This window comes from Delphinus delphis, chromosome X (genome assembly GCF_949987515.2).
Source record: "Delphinus delphis chromosome X, mDelDel1.2, whole genome shotgun sequence".
Lineage (NCBI taxonomy): Eukaryota > Metazoa > Chordata > Mammalia > Artiodactyla > Delphinidae > Delphinus > Delphinus delphis.
Genome location: NC_082704.1, coordinates 126,306,605 through 126,325,583, shown reverse-complemented (window position 1 = coordinate 126,325,583; position 18,979 = coordinate 126,306,605). Strand labels below are relative to the sequence as shown.

Sequence of the window (18,979 nt, the reverse complement as noted above, 5' to 3'; positions counted from 1 at the left end):
TAGACCTGCCAAGGGCCCGCTGGACGGACAGCAAGAGTCCAAATGTGAAAGTTTAAAGCAGAGGCGCCAAAACAAAGATGAGAACGGCTGGCCCTGCGCGTGGGTTTGTTCATAAGTCCTCTAGCCACCACAGGAGAGGGACCGGCGTCGAGAGGCCACATGAGCCACGGAGGTTTCCAGGGGAGAAAAGGTGGCTGGAGAGCCAAGTCTCAGACCCACGAGGAGCTGGGCTGAGCAGGGCGGCTGCCGTGAGGGGACAGGCCGGGGCTCCACGTCCACGAGGCAGGGTCCTGAGACGTCGGCTGGGTCTGCACCCCCGGCCAGAGGACGCTGGGGCCCCACAGGGCCGGAAGGCAGGGCTGGGGGCATGGACGGGACGGGGGGGCGGCGTGAGGGGTCACATCCGTGGGCTCAGGGACCCGGGAGCCCACGTCCGACCCCTGGGTCCTGGGAGCATGGATCAAGGGGGTACTCAGGGCCCACCCTGCGTGGGGCCGTGACCCCGCGCGGTGTCTGAGACGGTCAGAGTCCCCAGGCCAGGCTGTCGCCGTGTGGAGGAGAGATCAGGTCAACACCCAGCACTGTCCCCCGGGGGCGGCTGCGCTGGGTTCTTGGTGCCCCGTGCATCCACCTGAAGGACCCCACGGGGCAGCTGGACGGGCGTGAGCGGGACCAGAGCACGGTGACAGCGGAGGAGAGCGTGTGCAGAGCCCGAGAGTCAAGCGCCGGGGGACGGAGCGTCAGGACCCAGCTTGGACAGGGTGGGCAGCACGGCCATAGAGGGCCCTTGAGGGCTTGTGACGAGGTCTGAGGGACGTCGCAGTGGATGACCTGGGGGCCTTGGGGCTGCTCAGAGCGCGCAAGGCGCGGGCGCCACAGGCAGGGCAGGCAGGCGGACACAGGCCGCAGGGGCAGGACAGCCTCCCACGCATGACACAGCCTCGCTGCACACCTTCCCTTGGCCCCGAAACCAGCGCGGACGCCCCAAGCTGGCAGCAGGGCCGGCATGTACGAAGCACCCCCCCATCCCTCCACAGTCCCCGTCTGCCCACAAGGCCAACCCCACCTCCCTCAGGCCATCCTCTCCGGCCACACCCCCATCTCCACATGCCCTCCTCCCCACACCTTCCCCAGCTGCCCTCCGCCCCATCATCTCCCCACGCCCCCCACCATCTCCTTCCACCCTCCCCCCATCTCCCCATGCCCTGAGGTCTGCCGACCACCCACGGCTCTGCACCGAGTCCACATTCAAACACCAAGGGGCGAAGGGAGCCAGGAAAACTCTCCTCCCGGACACTCCCCCGATGCCCGCCCCAAGAAGCACTCACTCCACGCAGTGCGTGCGGACGTTTGTGGGAAACGTCATGGGAACACATCTGCTGTAAGGTGAAACTTCTACCTCTTAAAGGCAACCGTGAATCGCGTATCCCAAAAAGTGATTCTGTAAGACCAACAGCCATCCTGGAACAACCAGGCTTTCATGAACAGTTCTGCGTGGAGCCAGGACCCCCCCCCAACCAAGATCAAGTCACAGCCGCCATGGGGGGAGAGGGAAGGGCTCCCCAATCCAGGGAACACCCCGGCGCAGCCTGTGTGCACCATGTGTGCGCCACGCACACAAACGGTAACCAGCAAACCTCAGACCTCCTCTCTGAAGAAGATCACCCTTAGCTGAGTCCACTTTAAGGTCTCCACGTTCAGATTCTAAACAGACTTTCCTTCTCCACAAGCAACAGACACACATGCATCAGCCACTTGCAGACAGAATTTCACAAGTTGAAGGATAGAGGTCAGACAGAAAAGTACCAGAAGCCCTGTAAAAGTTGAGACATGATCCCAGGAAAAAAATCCAGTTACACTACCAGCAAAAAGCAGGTCTTTTTTCCCACCCCAAACAGCCTGGCTTGATTCGATGTGATTTTTTTTTTGGCCACGAGATGACCTTTCACTCCTCGCCTGGGCGAAAATACAAGTGATTAATGTGCCGAATATCCGTGAGGCAGCAGAACCTCCACTTGCCGGAAGGTCCCAGGTGGCCATGGCTTTTCAACTCCATGGTCCCCTTACACGAATTTACAAAGCACACACGAGGCGCAGACACGGGGTTTGCTTCTGTGCGCGCTGAGGAGAAGCACCGTGATGTTTACAAGCCGAGTCGTCACTGAAGCCGCGGAGAAGGGCGCTCCGGCTGGTACGTGCCTGCGATAAAGCCCTTAAAACAACACAGGCGCTCGCGGCAAACCGCGCTCTCCTTTCCAACAGCGCTGCGCTGTCATTACCCAGGGCGCCACACGCTCCAACGACACGGGGAGGCTCGCTGCGCACCTGCGGAGGGTCGAGTCCCGAAGCCTCCTAGTGCCCGAGGTCGACACCTCCCCGCCTCGCGCAAGACGCACCACGACGTTGCCCCGCGCCGCGCCCGGGGTATCCGCTGCTAGAACTCCAGGAAAAGAGATGCCGGCGGCTCCCTTCACAGCGCTTTCCCTGACAAACTGCACGGGCACACCTGCTCTCTGCGCGCACGGGCGCTGTTCCAGGGGAGCCGCGCATGGGCGCAGGTGGAGCCCCCCGAGCCCAGGCAGCCCCCCACCCCGACCTCGCCAGAGGGGCGAGGGGCCCGCGGACGCAGCGGACCCGCCCGCCGCACCTGCTGGAAGGCCTTGAGCCTCTTCTTGAAGCGGGAGGGCAGCACGAAGTCGCAGCCGCGGGCCAGCGAGGCCAGCTCCTGCCGCAGGTCGGGGTCCTGGCGCAGGGACAGGTCCCGGAGCCGCATGTCGGCTCGCATGGGCCGCCGGGGCCCGGGCCGGGCGCGTTCGCGGGACTGGAGCTGCGGCTGGCCGGGGCCGGCGGGGTCGGGGTGGTCCGGGCGGCCGGGCTCAGCGCGCTCCATGCGTCGCTGGCCGGCGCTCTGGGGGCCGGGCCTCGGGCGCGCGCATTCCTCAGTCGGGGCCGGGCGGGCGCACGCGGCGGGGGCAGGGGAGGCGTGGCGGACGCGCGGCCCCTCCCGTGGCCCGGGCTGTGCTCCGTGGTGCTGGACGGAGCGCTGGACGCCCGCCCCGAGCTGGCCTGCTGCGCGCGGAGCTGCTCTCCCGCCGAGAGCCTCCCTCAGCTCAGCCTGTAGGCAGGCCGGCAAGGGCAGCGGACCTGGAGACGCCGCCTGCCGGCTCCTGGGAGGGTGGGCCTTCTCTCCGGACAAAGGCAACCTGTCCAGGACTAAGCGGACCCTGCTACAGAGCCCGCGGCCGGCATCCCGGCCGCGCCCGCCCAACAGCCCACGTGCGGCCCAAGAGCTGGTACGTCGGGAAAACGGCCCCAAACGAAGGGGGCACCCACCAGCCCTTCAGGAGTTGAGAAGATACACTTAACCGGCAGAGGATGCTCTGACGGCCTTTGTTTAAACTCGGGGTTGGGGTGGAATTCAGGGTCTTACTGCTCTCGCCCTGTCGTACACGGCTGTGTAGGGTGTAGTGGAACGCAGATGACATAGATGGTGTGAGTGGTGTGGAATACGACACAGACGATGCATACTGTTGTGTCATGTGAGCGATGAGAGCACGCGACTCAGCCCCTGACACGAGGATGAACCAGCAGCAGAGCCAGGCCCCCCCTCTGGGTGGTCTTTTCCCCCACATACCGTCTAGATCAGGCCTGCATGTCCCACCCCTGAAATCCCAGGACCCCAGGAACGCCTGCTCCGGCCAAAGCTGACCTTCCCTGCCCCCTTCCCTCTGCCCCAGACAAAGATGTTGTGAGATGACCTCGGGGTCGAAAGGCACTTCACCCATCCACCCTCCTCCTTGTCTTTCTAATGGACTTTTTTTGGGGGGAGGGTAGCTTTTGTTTTACAGAGACGCTGGGCAGAAAGTACAGAGCTCCCGTGTGCTTCCCCTGCGGAGCCCAGGTTCCCTGTCACAAACACCCCGCACTGGGTGCTGCATCTGTTACAGCGATGAGCACACAGGATGACCCCATACTGATATGCTGCTATGAACAGAAGTCCACGGTTCCCCCTAGGGCACATCGTGGTGGTGCACATTCTGTGGGTCTGGACAAACGCACAGTGACGTGTGTCCACCATTACAGCATCACACAGCGCAGGGTCGCTGCCCTGGAGCCCCCTGGGCCCAGCCTGCCATTACAGCATCATGCAGCGCGGGGTCCCTGCCCTGGAGTCCCCTGGGCCCGGCCTGTTCACGTCCCTCCCCAACATTGACTTCTTACTGTGTCCGTATTCTGTCCTAACCCTAGCTGGGATCTGCCCTTCCCGGCGTGTCCCCTAGCTGGGATCACAGGGCTGCAGCCTCTCAGACCCGCTTCCTCTTTCATTTGCACCAACACCCCGCCCCAAATTCCTCTTCAAACTCCTGTTCAGGGGGCTGCCCTCTCTCCTGTCCTTCCCCTCTGCCTCTTTCCCATCTCTTTACCCTATTTTGTCCTTCTTCCCATTCCCAGAACATCCTCAAAGATTCAGAGGTTGGCTGGCGACCCCTCTGGTTCTCCAGACACGCAGACGGGGCAGTGTATGCCCCGCAACGTGGCCACAGAACCAGCCTAGCTGGTGTAGGGCCACAGGGCCTAAGTTCTGCCCTGTCCAGACCTGGACACAACACGCAGGAAGGCCCCCAATACCACACCCCGGGCAGGGACCAGGTTCAGGACAAACTTCTGATTTCACGGTGTCGGCAGCGGGTCATCAGTGGCTCAGGGAGACTTCCGGACCCAGGCGCAGCCCTGTCACTCCGCACTACGTCTCTGCCACGAACAGCCACACCTGCAGGCTCACTCTCGTTCCCCCTCCCCTGCAAACCCCAGGGAAGAGGTGCTCCTCCTGTAGCTTGAAAAACTGTCCAGGTCCTCCACTGGGGGCCCCTTCTATGCTGCTCCTCCCAGGGGAAGGCAGAGCATGTGTCCTGCCCCAGACCTGGGCTTGTCCCTGTGCCTGGCCCTGGCCAACCAGCCCACGGGATGGCCGCAGGTCCCGTGCCGGCACAGACTGGGGAACACAGACTGCCGAGAACACAGGGGCTGCTAAGCCCAGGGGTGAGTTTTCACAGCAAAGCTCGGCGCTGCTGCACTGAGCGTGAGAGATGAGCACAAGGGCAGGTGGGGCAGCACAGGAACTACACACCTGGGCAGGCCCTGCCCGCAGGGCCTCCCGACCATACAGACTCTACCTTTCCAAGTCAGCTCTCAACTTTTCTGTTTAAGTTTCTGTAGCGATGCTGGTACACGTGCGTCAACTGCAGTGCTGAGGGGGCATGAAACCGACGCCGAGAGAGTCCCCAAGACCCCTCATGTGTAGGTTACAATTTGGCTACAAACCAGAAATTTAATCCAAGTAGAAAAAAGGAATATTTTACTCATTTCTTCACTTCTAGGTAAACTGGGGAAAAATCCATAGCTCCTCCAACGCTCAAATGTAGCTCAGGAGAGAGGGAGACTGAGGCCCCCAGCAACCTTCAGTGACGTTTCTGCCCCAGAGCAAGGGCTCACCTGCAGGACAGCCCCGGACAGAGGGAGCAGGTGAGGAAACAGGCCGCAGGCCACGGGGTGGAGTGGGCCTGGCTCAGGTAGGCAGCTGACCCTGTGCAGGACTGGCGGCTCCGGGCCGCTCCACAGACGGGGAACATCTGCCCCCCGCAGCCACTGCTCTGAAAGCAGCACACCCACCGAGGCAGCGTCTAGAACCACGCGGGCGCTCAGCACGTGCAGACACAGCATCACCGGCTCTCTTTCCCCTCCTTCAGCCCAGGCCCTGGTGCTCCGGAACCTGAGCCACCAGCCAGGCTGGAGACACTGTCACGAGGAACAGAAAGAGCCATGGGGGCTGGGGGCGGCCCCTCGCTGGCAAAACACCTGTGAAAACTCCTCTCAGCCACGCCCGGTATGGACGGCGCCCAACGCCGGCGGTGCAGACCCTGGGGCTGGCAGCAGGCCACGGGCACCCCTGAGGCCCCGGGTCTCCGCGGAGGCCTGAAGTCCCCGAGACAGCAGAGAACAGCTGATCCCTGCCACCAGCACCCCCTCCCCATGTTGCTCATCCCATGATTCTCTGAGCTCGGAGCCAAAAGCTGGCCAGGAAAACTAAGACGTGATGTACTGTCCACAATTTAGCGTCGATGCAGATAAAATAACGAATCCCGACAATCAGCTCTGCAACCCGGCTACAGAGTCACCTCGGCACTGGCCCACCTCCTGCCCCGGCTCCTGAAAGGCCCAGAGGCGGCCAGGCCACGTGCACACGAGGCCCCCAGACGGCGGCGGCTAGAGACGAGTTAGTGCCAGCCTCCTCGTGCGGTCTGAGCGATCTCAGACAGCTCATGGTGCTTCCCCTCTGGCAAAGGAGTTTTCTGGAAGTCTGCTCTTAAGTTTCTGGACTTGTCTGACAACGCTGATCTCTACGCTGCTCTGTGACGACAGCGTGTAGTCTGTAGGACGGAAAGGAGCTGACGTTTGTTCAAATGGGCTGTGGTCTGGGACTCGACACCCAGGGAGGTATGCTTCCAGACAAAAGGGAACGGAGACCAGATTCACCCCCTGCCTAGATCCTACAGAGCATTTTTAGGAAGAAATGATACCGATATTGAACACCCTTACAGAAAACAGAGCAAGGGGTAACCACTGCCAGCTCCTCTTGGGAGGCCGGCATCCCCCTGACACCACCGCCAAGGACATCACACAGAAGACGGGAGACGGGTGTCCCCCGACCACAGACACACTGACCTCACAACATGGGAGCCCTCAGAGCCCAGCAACGTGCGAGATCATCAGCTGGGATCAGTGGATTCATCCAAGGAAGCAAGGCTGGTTAACACCCACAGATCAAGTGAGAAAACATCACGTGATCATAAAGAATTGGACAAGATTCAACACCCATTCACGTTAACAGTTCCCAACCAACTAAACATACAGGGTACCTTCCTCAACCTGCGAAGGGCGTTATGAAAACACCTGTATCTATGTCATCCTGAGGAAGACGGGATGCTTTCTGGCTGAGCCGGGACAAATCGAGCACCTCCGCTCTCAGCGCTGACCCCTGACCAGGCCCCGAGACCCCAGCTGAAGTGTCGGGCAGGAAGGAAAGTCCCAGGCACGCCGGCCGGGAGGGGTGACGCGGGACAGCTGTCCCTCACGCCAGCATGACCCCGGTGCAGAGTCCTCGAGCATCTACTGACCGCAGAACTGATCAGCGGGTCAGCGACATCACAGGGTGGGGACTCAAGTGCACGGCTGTAGGAAGTCGGCATGCGGAGGTGACGGGAAGACAGTTCCACTCCCAGCAGCACCACAAGGAACAAACGCCCCAGCGACTCGTCTAGGGGAGGCACCGTAAGACCCGCCCTCCCAGCCAGAAACCCTGCGGACAAGGACGAGAGCCTCCATGGCGGGTGACCCGCACTGCCGGGCGGCCACTGCCCCACAGGGTCTGCAGACCACGTGGCCTTTTTGTGTAGAACTTGGCACCATGATTCTAAAAGTCTACGGAAGCAAAAAGCACCCAGAAAAGCCATCCCAACAGTCGTGCACCGGGGCGGGCAGGGTGCTGGTTTCAGCTCACCAGAACACGGGCGACCTGCAGTACGCACACAGGTGCTCACAGGCGCGGGACAGAAGGTCCAGGAACCAACCCAGACACCTGCGGACACGGGACTTCCGGCAAAGGCGCCGGCACAATTCAATGGGAAATCATTTCAGAAAGCGACGCCGCAGCAATTGAGTAATCACGTACAAAAAAGCACGCTTCGAAACTTACCTCAGACCACACATAGAAATTAACCTGAACAAGACCGTAAGTCCAAGCATAGAAGCGAAATTGGGAAAAGTTCTAGAGAAGACACAGGAGAACACCTATCTGCCCCAGGGTATGACAAAGATTGTTTAGATTATGGACTATACTTCTGGGAACATCAAATAAGTAATAAATTGGACCTCGTCAAAATTTAAAACTTTTCTGCTTCAGAAAACACTAATAAGAATATAAGAGAAGGTGAAGGAGACTGAGATACAGACTTCCAGTTGCAAAATAAATGAGTCAGGGGTATAAATGTACGGTGTGGGAAACAGTAATTATGTAACATCTTTTTTGTTTTTTTTCCTTTTTTTTTTTGCGGTACGCGGGCCTCTCACTGCTGTGGCCTCTCCCGTTGCAGAGCACAGGCTCCGGATGCGCAGGCCCAGCGGCCATGGCTCACGGGCCCAGCCGGTCCGTGGCATGTGGGATCTTCCCGGACCGGGGCACGAATCCGTGTCCCCTGCATCGGCAGGCGGACTCCCAACCACCGCGCCACCAGGGAAGCCCCTATGTAACATCTTTGTATGGTGACATATCATTACTAGATTCATTGAAATGTATAGAAATACCAAATCACTATCTTGTAGAACAAGAACATAGTTTTATAGGTCAATCATACTTCAAAACAAACACTCATAGCAAAAGAGATCAGGTTCCTTACTAGAGGAAGTGCGGGTGTGAGGAGGGAATTGAATGAGGAGGTCAAAAGATACAAACTTCCAGTTAGGGGATACATGTGTACTAGGGATGCAATGCACAACACGGTAAAAATAATTAGCACTGCTACATATGGGAGGTGTTAAGAGTAACTCCTAGGAGTTCTCAGCACAACAAAAGAAAAGGTATCTTTTTTTAATATATCTTTAATGTTGTATCTATACGAGATAACGAACTATACTTATCGTGGTCAGCATCTCACGATTACATGAGTCTAAATATTACGCTGTACACAAACTTATGAAGTGCTGCGTGTCAATTATATCTTGATAAAAGAGGTAGAAGAAATGGAACATAAGAGAAGTCATTCACTAGGAAGACAATTTGCAGATCCTGTACATGATAAAGGAGTTGCATCCAGCATACACACAGGACTTACCAACTGAATGAGAAAACCAACAACCCAGTGCGGAAAATGGTAGAGGCTCTGAATGGACACTTCAGCAAAAAAGCCCAACATCACCGTCACCAGGGAAATGCAGATAAAGCCGCAGAGGTGCCCCCAGAGGCCCACATTCCAGAGCGGGGCAGGTCAGGGGCCTGGCGATAGCCAGGGCTGGTCAGGATGGGGCAGGAACAGCCACCGCGCAGCCCCTTTGGAAGGCAATTTGACAGGCTCTTAAACAGCAAAATGCACAGGTGCCATAAAACCAGCGATCCCTCCTTAGGCCTGTCCCTAAGGTGAGTGGAGACACGGTCCTCACGAGGACTCACAGGCGAATGTGCTCAGCACGAGTACCCGTGAGCTCAAAGCCCGGGACAGGCCCAGGGTCCAGCAGACACAACACGAGGCACCCCCGCTCAGGGAGCAGTGCTCAGCAAGGAGACGAGGTGCAGAAGCACGCGCCTGAACTCGGTGAGCTTTATGGGATGAAGGACACGAGAACGCAGCTGGTAAAAGTCTGCCTGCAGTTGCAGAGGAGACCTCGGACTGCATGGACGTTGCTGCGCGCCCTGGCTGCCTCAGGGGGTGGCTAAGGCGGGGGAGGGTTTGTGCACAACTATTAACGTCCTTGGAACCCTAAATGGGAAGGCACCGCATCTCCAAAACTAAGCCATCCACTCTCGGCCAGCCAGAGGGACACTACAGCACCGCCCTGGACGGTCTGTCGCACCTCTGCACAGCCCGGTGACCTGCAGCACCCTTCAGCACAGGATGCTACCGACGCCAGGCCACCCCGCTTCACAGCGGAGACGCAGATGACACATGGGGAACGGCACTTCCCAGCCGCTCTGTGGCAGCTGGAGAAGCCCATGTCACAGCCAGGGAGACGCAGATAGAGGTGGAGGTCCAGGACCTCCACCCAGGGCGCCAACAGAGCCCTGCAGCTGTAGGCCTGAGAGGACCCCTGTCTGCCACAGGCAGCCCCGCAAGTCCAAGGACCAGCAGCTGCCCCCCACCTCCTCATGGAGACCCTGCACCCACCTCCTCGTGAGCCCCCGGACCCTCCCCTCAGCCCCTGTCCTCTGTATCCTGAGGAGCCCCGTTCCGTTGCCCCTGACCCCCGCCCGGGTGCCCAGCTGAGTGCTGGTGCCACCCCCAGAGCTCTGCCATCCTCCCCAGCAAGCGTCCTCCAGGGCCCCCCTGCGTCCCTTCTCCTGGGGCCCCGGGGATCCTCAGGGACCCGTGCACCACGCGTCCTCACTCTCCCTTCCAGCACGGCCTTGCAAAGGTGCTTCCTTCTTCCAGGACCACTGATGGGGCACCTGCAAGAGGCAAGGAGCAGGGAAGGCCCCGCATCACCTCCCCAGGGCTGCAGCGCAGACAGTCGGGAAGCGGGAAGCAGGTGGCTCCAGGGGATGAAGAGGTGCACGGTGGGTGGTCAGGCTGGCAGGACACGCAGCACAGCCCGGGAGCAGTTCCCAGGCCCAAATGCTGTCCCCGACCCCCGCCATGCGAGACAACCACCACTCTGGCCCCGGCAGGTGTTGGGGAGCATCCACGGGGACCCTGCCGCCTTCCCCTGGTGGGGACCCAGAACGGTCGCACCCGGCCCCTGAAACGCAAACTCTGCCCAGAAGACTGATCCATGCCACTCCCGAAACCTCCTCCTTTCATCCCGGTCTAATTACACACACGTTCGTACCAACAGCCCGTGTGGGGATACGAAGTGTTCTTCAGCACACAAACGTACCCCTGGAACACGTTTGCGTGGACAGGCTTCCTGTGGGACAGCGCCTTCCTGGACACCCGAGCCTAACCACGCTGTTAAGAGCAGGCAAACAGGGAGCCATGACAGCGGGGTCTGACCTCTGACCCACCACAGGGTCTGCTGGCTCTGTGCTGTCAGGACACTGCAGCCCGGGGCAAGGAGGTGACATCGTGAAGGGACCGGCCAGCGGGCCTCCCGAGCAGACCTCGGCCTCGGTGCTGTGCGCACGGCGGGGTGAACGACTGTCTGCGGGGCAGGGGGTGGCGGGGGCAGCCCTGGTCTCCACCCCAGATGCCAGGGCCCCTCCCCCAACTGCAACAACCAGAAACGTGGCGCACGCGGCCGTCGGGTGAGCAGTGGTGCTGTGGCCGCAGACCGACACACTCACTGGCCCCCCCAGGCTCTGTGCTGACAGCTGGTCTCGGGGCACCGGCAGCTCAACTTCCACCTAATCCTGAAAAGCACAGACTCCAGAAACGGCACAGGGTCACTCGGACAGAAACGTTCCCACGTGGGAACACCACGGACGTATTTCCGAAAGCACGGACGCCTCCGCTGTGGCCCCCCTGCAGGCCTGCCCGTGGTGTGAGTACAGCGGCTCCGAGCGCCCAGAGCCCCTGCTCCGCAGCTTCCCCGCAGGGAGCCGATGCGACGCGGTCTGGCACCCCCGGTCCTGTCCTAACCATGCGGACCGGAGGTGATGCACACGCGCACACGTGGGCCCAGCTCCCGCCGCAGTCACACGCGCCGGCCCCTCCAGCCGCGCTTCCCGTGGCGACACCGCTTCCGGGCCAAGGTGAAGACTGTGTAGACGGCAGGGCCCCTGCTGCGGGGTCCGAAGTGCCTCCTCAGAGCACCCCCACCCCCTGCACTGACTGACTGCCTCCACTGCTCCGAGCACGGGTCCTCCCAGGGGTTCCCAGCAGCAGACCCTGGAACGGGGTAGAGACACAAATTCCACCACCACCGCTGCCCCCGAAACTGGAATTCTGGAAAAGGGCTCAGCAACTGTTTTCATGGGCCTCCCTTCCACCTGTCCACCTGTCCCCAGGACACCCACACATCCATCCAGCCTCAGGACTCTCCCATCCACGGTCCACCTGTCCCAAAGGCCGTCTCATCTGTCTCTTCATCCATCCGTCCCCAGGGCCCTCCTGAAGGATGTCATCAGCTCCGCCAAGCAGGTCACCAGGTCACAACACTCACAGAGGCTCCCACAGCACTCTCTGCTGTGGACCTGTTCCCAAACTGCCCTTCAAGGCTCTGAAAGACCCGCTGAGTCTGACCTGAGACCCGCACAGTACTGCCTAGAGTGCTGAGAAAATGAATGCTCCAAAGAAACAAGTGTAAAGTAAAAACAAAAATAAACAAAGAAACAAGTGCAAATCCTAGGCAATGCTGTCACAAACAGGGGTGAGGGGTGGTACACAGCTCTGCTCTAGACAGTCACTAACCCAGCTCCTGAGGCCCTGGGCTCTGAGGCGCCGCCACGAGGACTCCCCCTGCAGGCACACACCACCGGCGACTCTGCGGGTGAGTCCTCTGGGGTGGGGAGGGCCCTGATTCTGCCCCCCTACAAGCCCCATTCAAAGGTCCCATCCAACATGGGGCAACGTGATGGACGTGTTCTGCCTTTGCGGGGCCCTGGGGATAATAGAGACCCAGGCTGAAGGTCTGCTATATGGGGAACCCATGGAGATACTCCAGCACCCTCCTGAACCAGGACTGAAACAAGACTCAGCCAGGACCACTGAAGCAGGGCCCAAACCAGGGCTGAACCAGAGCCCTGGGCCAGATCTCCTGAACCAGAACTTGAACCAGGGCTCCTAAACCAAAACTGATCCAGGACTCCTGACCAGGACTGGACAAGCAACTGAACCAGGAACCCTGAACCAGGGCTGAACCAGGAACCCTGAACCAGCACTGAACCAGGGCCCCTGAACCAGCACTGAACCAGGGCCCCTGAACCAGCACTGAACCAGGGCCCCTGAACCAAGACTCAGCCAGAGCCTCTGAACCAGGACTGAACCAGGCCTCCTGAACCAGGTCTAAACCAGGTCTCCTGACCAGGACCGAACAAGCAACTGAACCAGGACTGAACCAGGGCCCCTGAACCAGCACTGAACCAGGGCCCCTGAACCAAGACTAAGCCAGAGCCTCTGAACCAGGACTGAACCAGGCCTCCTGAACCCGACCAGACAAGGGCCCTGAACCAGGAATGGACCAGGTTGAACCAGGACCCCAGAGCAAGGAATCAAACATGGCTCCAGGACTAAGCCAGGACTGAACCGGTGCTGCCCTGGACTGGGTTCGGCCATGTAGTGTCCCCCCCGGGCCACAGTGGCCACAGTGGCCATCCAGTGGCCGAGCCTCAAGTCAGCCCCTTTCGACCCAGCAGCCTGGACAAGGCCTGGGGAAGCTGGTCCACGGGGGGCCCACAGGCAGCTTTGGGGAAGCTGAGGACTTGGGGGCGAGGCGATACCCACCATCGCTGGGGGTGGGCTGTGGCCAATCTGCATCTCAGGGCCCTCAGGCTCCTCACGCAGCCCTGTCTGTGGCGGCCCAGGCAGCGCCCGGTGGACGCCGGGTACCAGAGTGAGGCGCCGTTGGTGGCGCATGCAGGCTGCGGGCGCGGGGCCCTGTTTGGGAGGCCCGAGGGGACAGGACAAGAGCACTCACACACACCCCACCACGATCCTGAGAAACCTCCTGGTTCCACTCGTCAGGAAGAGAACGGAGGGCGTCTAGCTTCGTGCCACTTCAATGTGGCAAACTCCTGACCAGTGATAAAAAGTTCTCAGTATTTCCCCTCCTTCCTGCACAAAGATTCTCGTTGATGCCAACTACGAAAACCAGAAATCGTTCTTCACTAAGAGATCCACAGAATGGAACGTGGCCAAGCTCAGCCCCTCTGTGAAGTCACGGTCACTGGGCAAACTCAAGGCTCCCGTCAGAAACGCTCTCAGGATCCTGACCTTCTGCTCCGAGGACTTCCAGGCCCTTTCTGTCTCCAACACATCTGCAGGAAAATCTAAGGATGCGTCAAAGTAAACACACGCGACTGCTGTGTGTACACGCATCCGCACATACACACGAGCGTGTCTCCAAGGAACGCACTTCTAACCTAGAGCATGGTCACATGCCCTGAGGGAATCAACGGTTAACTGGATACCCCCAAAACTACAAAACAGCTGCAGAGACAGATCTGAATAGATGGATAATAAATTTAACCAAGGAGGTGTGACACCTGTGTGCACACAACATTGCTGAGAGAAACTATGGGGCACGTAAGTAAACGGAGAAACACCCAGAGTTCACGGGCTGGAAAACTCAGCTGTTCGGGGGCATCAGTTACACCCAGCTGATCTACAGATTCAATGCAATCCCGATCAAAATGCCAATAGGCCCTTTCTGTACAAGTTCATAAGCTGATTCTCAATGTTAGGTGGAAATGCGAATGTCAGCATAGCTAGAGCTGTTTTAAAAGAACAGAGTTGGCCGTACACCACCCACTTTCCACATGTTAGTCTACAAAGCGCCCCAGAGTGAGAACACAAACACAGATCAGTGGGTTAGGGATGAGAAAATAGACCCAGACGCATACGGCCAATTGATTTCAGACAATGCAACTCAATGGGAAAAGGAGAGATTTCAAAACTGCTGTGTACCTGGATATCTTACACCACACGCAGAAACTTATGAAACGGATCAGAAGTTTAAATGCAAAAGTGAAAACCAGGAAGCTTTTAGAAGGAAAAGAGCAGATAACCCTGAGAGCTTGGGATAGGCACATATTTCGTAGATTGGATGTAATAAATAAGAACCATAAAAGAATAAAATTGAAAGAATCAAAAAAGTAACAGCTTTTGCTTTCAAAACACATGTTAAACAAATGACAAAACAGGCCACAGACTGAAGAGAAATATGTGGAAACGTGTCTCATAAAGGAGCTGCATCCAGATTCCACATAAAGAGCCCTTACGACTCAACGACAGAGAAATACCCCGTTTTCAAAATGGGCAGAAGATTTGGACAGGCGGCGCACAATGGCTGATAAGTCCTGAAAAGATGCTCGCTGTCACCAGAAAACAGGGAAATGCAGGTAAAACCATGACACACAACACGCCCGCCGGGACGGCTGAAGTAGAAGTCTAAGGACAGCCAGTGCCGGGGAGGCGTGGACGAGGACCCGCACGCACGGCTGGGGAAACGGGACGTGACACCTGCCTCAGAACAGTGTAGGGGATTTGGAGGCTTTTCAGTTTTGTTCTGTTTTTTAAGTTAAACACACACACAGCGCACAGCCCAGCAATTCCACTCCAAGGTCATTCATCCGAGAGAGACGCAAACACCTGTCCACACGAGGTTCTCAGCAGCTTCATTCATGAGAAGCACACACAGAAACAGCTCGAGTGGCCCCCAGTGCTGAAGTGACAATCAGGCTGTGGTCCATCCACGCGACAGGATCCTACTCGGCAGGGAGAGGGAAGCGCAGGCTGCGCAGATCCTGGGAGCGGGAGTGGCTGCCTGGGGCGAGGGGCACGGGGCCCTGGGGGCAGGAAGCGCTCTGCTCCTCGTGTTCACACGTGAGTGAGTGTGACGACCGTCCCGCACACCTATAGGCACCATTCGCTGTATGTAAACTAACCCCCCACAAACTGGACTTTTCAAAAATCAAGGGTTAAGAACAAGCCCCTCCCTTTCCCTGACACCTCTACTTCCACACTCAGGGAGGGGCTCAGCTGCCGCTGGGCTGGGGGGTCAGCCGACACGCGCACCCCTCAGCAAACCCACCGTGGAGGTCTGAGTGTGTCCAGGCACCCGGGACGCAGCAGGCGGCAGAGAGATAAAACAGAGCCCTTCGCTTCCGATGGCGATGGCAAGTGGGGAGAGGAGGCACAGCAGTGAAGGGGGAGGGACAGTGCCCAGGGTCTTTGCAGATGGGATAAAGTCAAAGATCTGAGCTGAGGTCCTCCTGGAGGAGGGTGGCGCTACATCCAATGACAGGGTCCTTCTAAGACACAGGAGAGACACAGACACAGAGGAGAAGCCCCGGGAAGACGGAGGCAGAGACGGGAGGGACGCGGCCACGAGCCCAGGGACGCCTGGAGCCCCCGGAAGCCGGAAGAGGCGGGAGGGACCCTCCCCCGGAGCCCCTGGAGGGAGCGCGGCCCTGGGACCCCTGACCTCAGGCGTCTGGTCCCCAGGGTGGGGGAGGGCGGATTGTTGCCTGTCACTCCCAGGGCTCTGAGGTGTCCTGGGCTCTGCGGGGAGCGCCAGGACCCAGCCTCCTCCCCACCGCTCCCATGGGTGAGGGCCTCACGTGAGTCTTACTTGCTTCCTATTAGTTGTTAAAGAAAAAAAGGTTCAGAGCTTTCCTCACAGCACTTTACGTATGAACGTTTTTCTGAAATTAATTATCCACTTCTTGGGGCAAAAGAGCTCTTATCATTTTGTCCGAATGAGAAACATCCTTTTGGGTTACTCGCTTCTCGAAATCCAAGTGAAGCGCGCCATAAATTCCAAATACACCGAGATGTGCTTAAAGTCACCTTCAAGTACCAGGCAAGGTCCATCATCACTTTTTGAACACTCTTGGGACGACTAAGAGAAAGTCATTCTGTTTTCCCTCAAAACCGGTTTCTCGTGCTGACTTGCTGTATCTGGTCATGAAAACCACAGGCCAGAGGAGGGGTCTTCAGTCTCACCCCACCTCCGTCAGCACTTCCTTTCATTCACCCCCTTTCCATCCTGGCCACGCCCCCGAGGCCACGCCCCACCCCTCCAGGCAGAAGCTCATCTCTCTGCCGGCCCCATGCAGCGCAGGGCAATGCGATAACGTGGGGTTGGGGAAACACCACTCCCGCCATGTCGCTGCCCTCGGGAAGCCCAGCAGCCGGCCACAGAGGCAGAGAGATTACCCAGCCCTGAGCTCTGCTTCTGGCTCAATCCCAATCCGGCTGGCGCGGCCCAGATGCAGCAGCCTGCCGTGCGGCGGCTCTGAGCATAAACATCTGGTCCTCACACTTGGAACATAGCCACCCCCCCACGTCCCCTCCCCCCCAGGCGCCCTCCCCCAATTCAGGGCACCCCCTAGTCCCACAGCTCACTTCCTCCACGCCCCATCCCTCCAGACGGAGAGGAATGGCCTCTCGCTGCTGTGAACGCCTACAGAACTTAACTTCCATAGGTCTGTGACTTCCTACTTGCTGCGCAGAAACACATTCTCTTCACATGCATCCAAGTCACCCTCCTTGCACGAGCTGACCTTTTGTAGACATCTCCAGACCTAAGGGGACTCACACCAAGTCATGGGGTCACGAAACACAAGAATTCATCTTCCAGCGGTGTCCGCCAGGCTGTGTCACCGGAGCACACTTAGTGGCAAAGTGGGGAGCTCCCCACAGAAGGCCTGAGGGATCCCAGGGCGGAAGAGTGCCTGAGGGTGGACGGGCAGGGGGCTGTCACTGCTAGAGAGATCTTGCTGAGCCCTGGCCCTCCTCACGTCCCCACCTCCTCAGTTCAATGGGGGCTCAGGCAGGCCTTCTGGAACACTGTGGTTCTGCAGGTCAGTGGGGGACTGCAGACGGTCAGACTCAGGGATGGGTCCCAGGACACACGTTCCTGCAGATCCAAATAAGCCTCCTTCGGGGCGTTTCTACAGGGTCTCCCAAGCTGCCTCTGGGTCTACCTCCCATCCTCCTTGGAGGCTCACTTTCTGGAAAATATCCTTGCTCTGTGAGAACATGTCAGACACCCTCCAATCACTTGGAACCAGACGAGTTCCTTCCGGACTGACATCCACCTCTCACCCTCCCCTTCGTGGCTGGGAACCAGCAGACTAAGTGATGGGGGAGGTCCCTCCTCCTGATATGCTCAGTGCTGTTGATGGGATGGATGCGGGCTCAACCGAAAACACTCCAATGTTATCATCAAGTCCCAACGGAACAGTCACACTCCTTCAGGCTTAGGCGTATGCTAGGGGTACGATATGCACCAACCATACGTCTTCCCGTAACACCTGGAGACGCTTTATTACTTTTAACCGACACAGTATTAAAAATCAAAAAGCACCTTTTGTAAAAATTAAATATACTGCTGTCCCAGAATGACGCCCAACTTGGGAATGTGTCAAAGACAACATTTTTCTGTGTGCGAGACTTTGCAGAGGGAAGAGACTAGCCATGCAAGCGCTTTCATGCCTGACCCTCCTCCAGCATCTTCAGCCACCCTCAGCTACACGTCAGGCGACCCGAGTTACCTCCGCAGGCGTTAGAAGGAAGAGTAACTTACTACTCTCGTCCCTGCGGATCGACGAGGCCCTCGAACAGGTGGTCCACTCCGGGCACTAGAGGCGGCTCCCAGGGGGAGAGCGGTGGACGCCGGGGACAGGCTGGGCGCCCCTGGGCTATCCAACCCGCGCGGCCTGCAGGCAAGGGCCGGGGCTGCGAACGGGGGCCCGGGCTGCCCTGCGTCTCCCCCGACCCCCACGGGTCCCCCGGGCATCTTGATCCTCTGCAAGCAGTCTTGGAGCATTGCCTGCGTGCTGGACTCGCTGAGCCAGCACAGGAAGAGTTCGTCCACCTTCATCTTCAGGACGGGCTGCAGGACTTTGCCGGGCGGCATCTCCGGGGCTCGGACCCACCTTCCAGGGGGACTCCTTCCTCCTGCACAGGTGCCTGGAGCCGGGACCGAAGTCCGGCCTGAAAGGACCTCCGCGTAGCAGGCGACGGCCGCCAGAGGGGACGAGCCCCACGGGGGTCCCGGACCCGTGGTCCCGGGTGAAGGCGGCCGGCCCGGCGGGCGTCGCGGGCCCGGGGTCCGGTGTGGAGTCAACTGCCCGGCGGGCGTCGCTGGCCCGGGGTCATGGGTCAGGGGTAGGGCGGCGCCCTGCCCAGGGGCTGCGCGGACTCGGGGGCTCGGCGGAGGCGGAAGGCCGGACCGCGGCGGGGCCCGCCCAGCTCAGGGCAGCTTCAAAACGGGCGCGCCGGCTGCGCTCCCAAAGAAGGTCGCCTATGTCGTGCGTCACCGTGACACGTGGCGTCATCACGGCGTCGCCCGTCGGCGCCCACGACTCCAGCCGTGGCTGTGCCGGGGCGTTTCAGTGGGCTGGACAGCGCTCAGGAGCTGGAGTGGGGACGGGGGCGGGGGATGGCGGGCACCCCACCCCATGTCTTTCAGCTTTTAGGCTTTCTTGGGGTGCGGCCCGCACCAGCGACGTGCCCTTTTGTCCGCGGAAGTGCAAGCATGCGCGGTGCCATCTCGCCGGGATGGGCGGGGTTAGTTGGCCGGTCTGTTGGGCATTCGCAGTGCATGC

The 18,979-nt window shown here is 59.2% G+C and overlaps 1 protein-coding gene across 3 annotated transcripts in view; it reads right to left on the bottom strand.

Moving 5' to 3' along the window:
* PPP2R3B (protein phosphatase 2 regulatory subunit B''beta) overlaps positions 1–18,766 on the bottom strand; it is a 52,545-nt gene extending 33,779 nt beyond the window's left edge. Inside the window, exon 1 of one of the 3 annotated variants that reach the window (XR_009517962.1) lies at positions 17,956–18,765. Coding sequence is in view for 2 of the 3 variants with exons in the window: in XM_060001877.1 (XP_059857860.1) it covers positions 17,956–18,288 (333 nt within the window). In the remaining variant the exon portion in view is untranslated. Of the gene's footprint in view, positions 1–17,955 lie in introns of all 3 variants that reach the window. The other 2 variants (XM_060001877.1, XM_060001876.1) reach the window with 2 other exon arrangements.
* Positions 18,767–18,979: the final 213 nt, after the last annotated feature.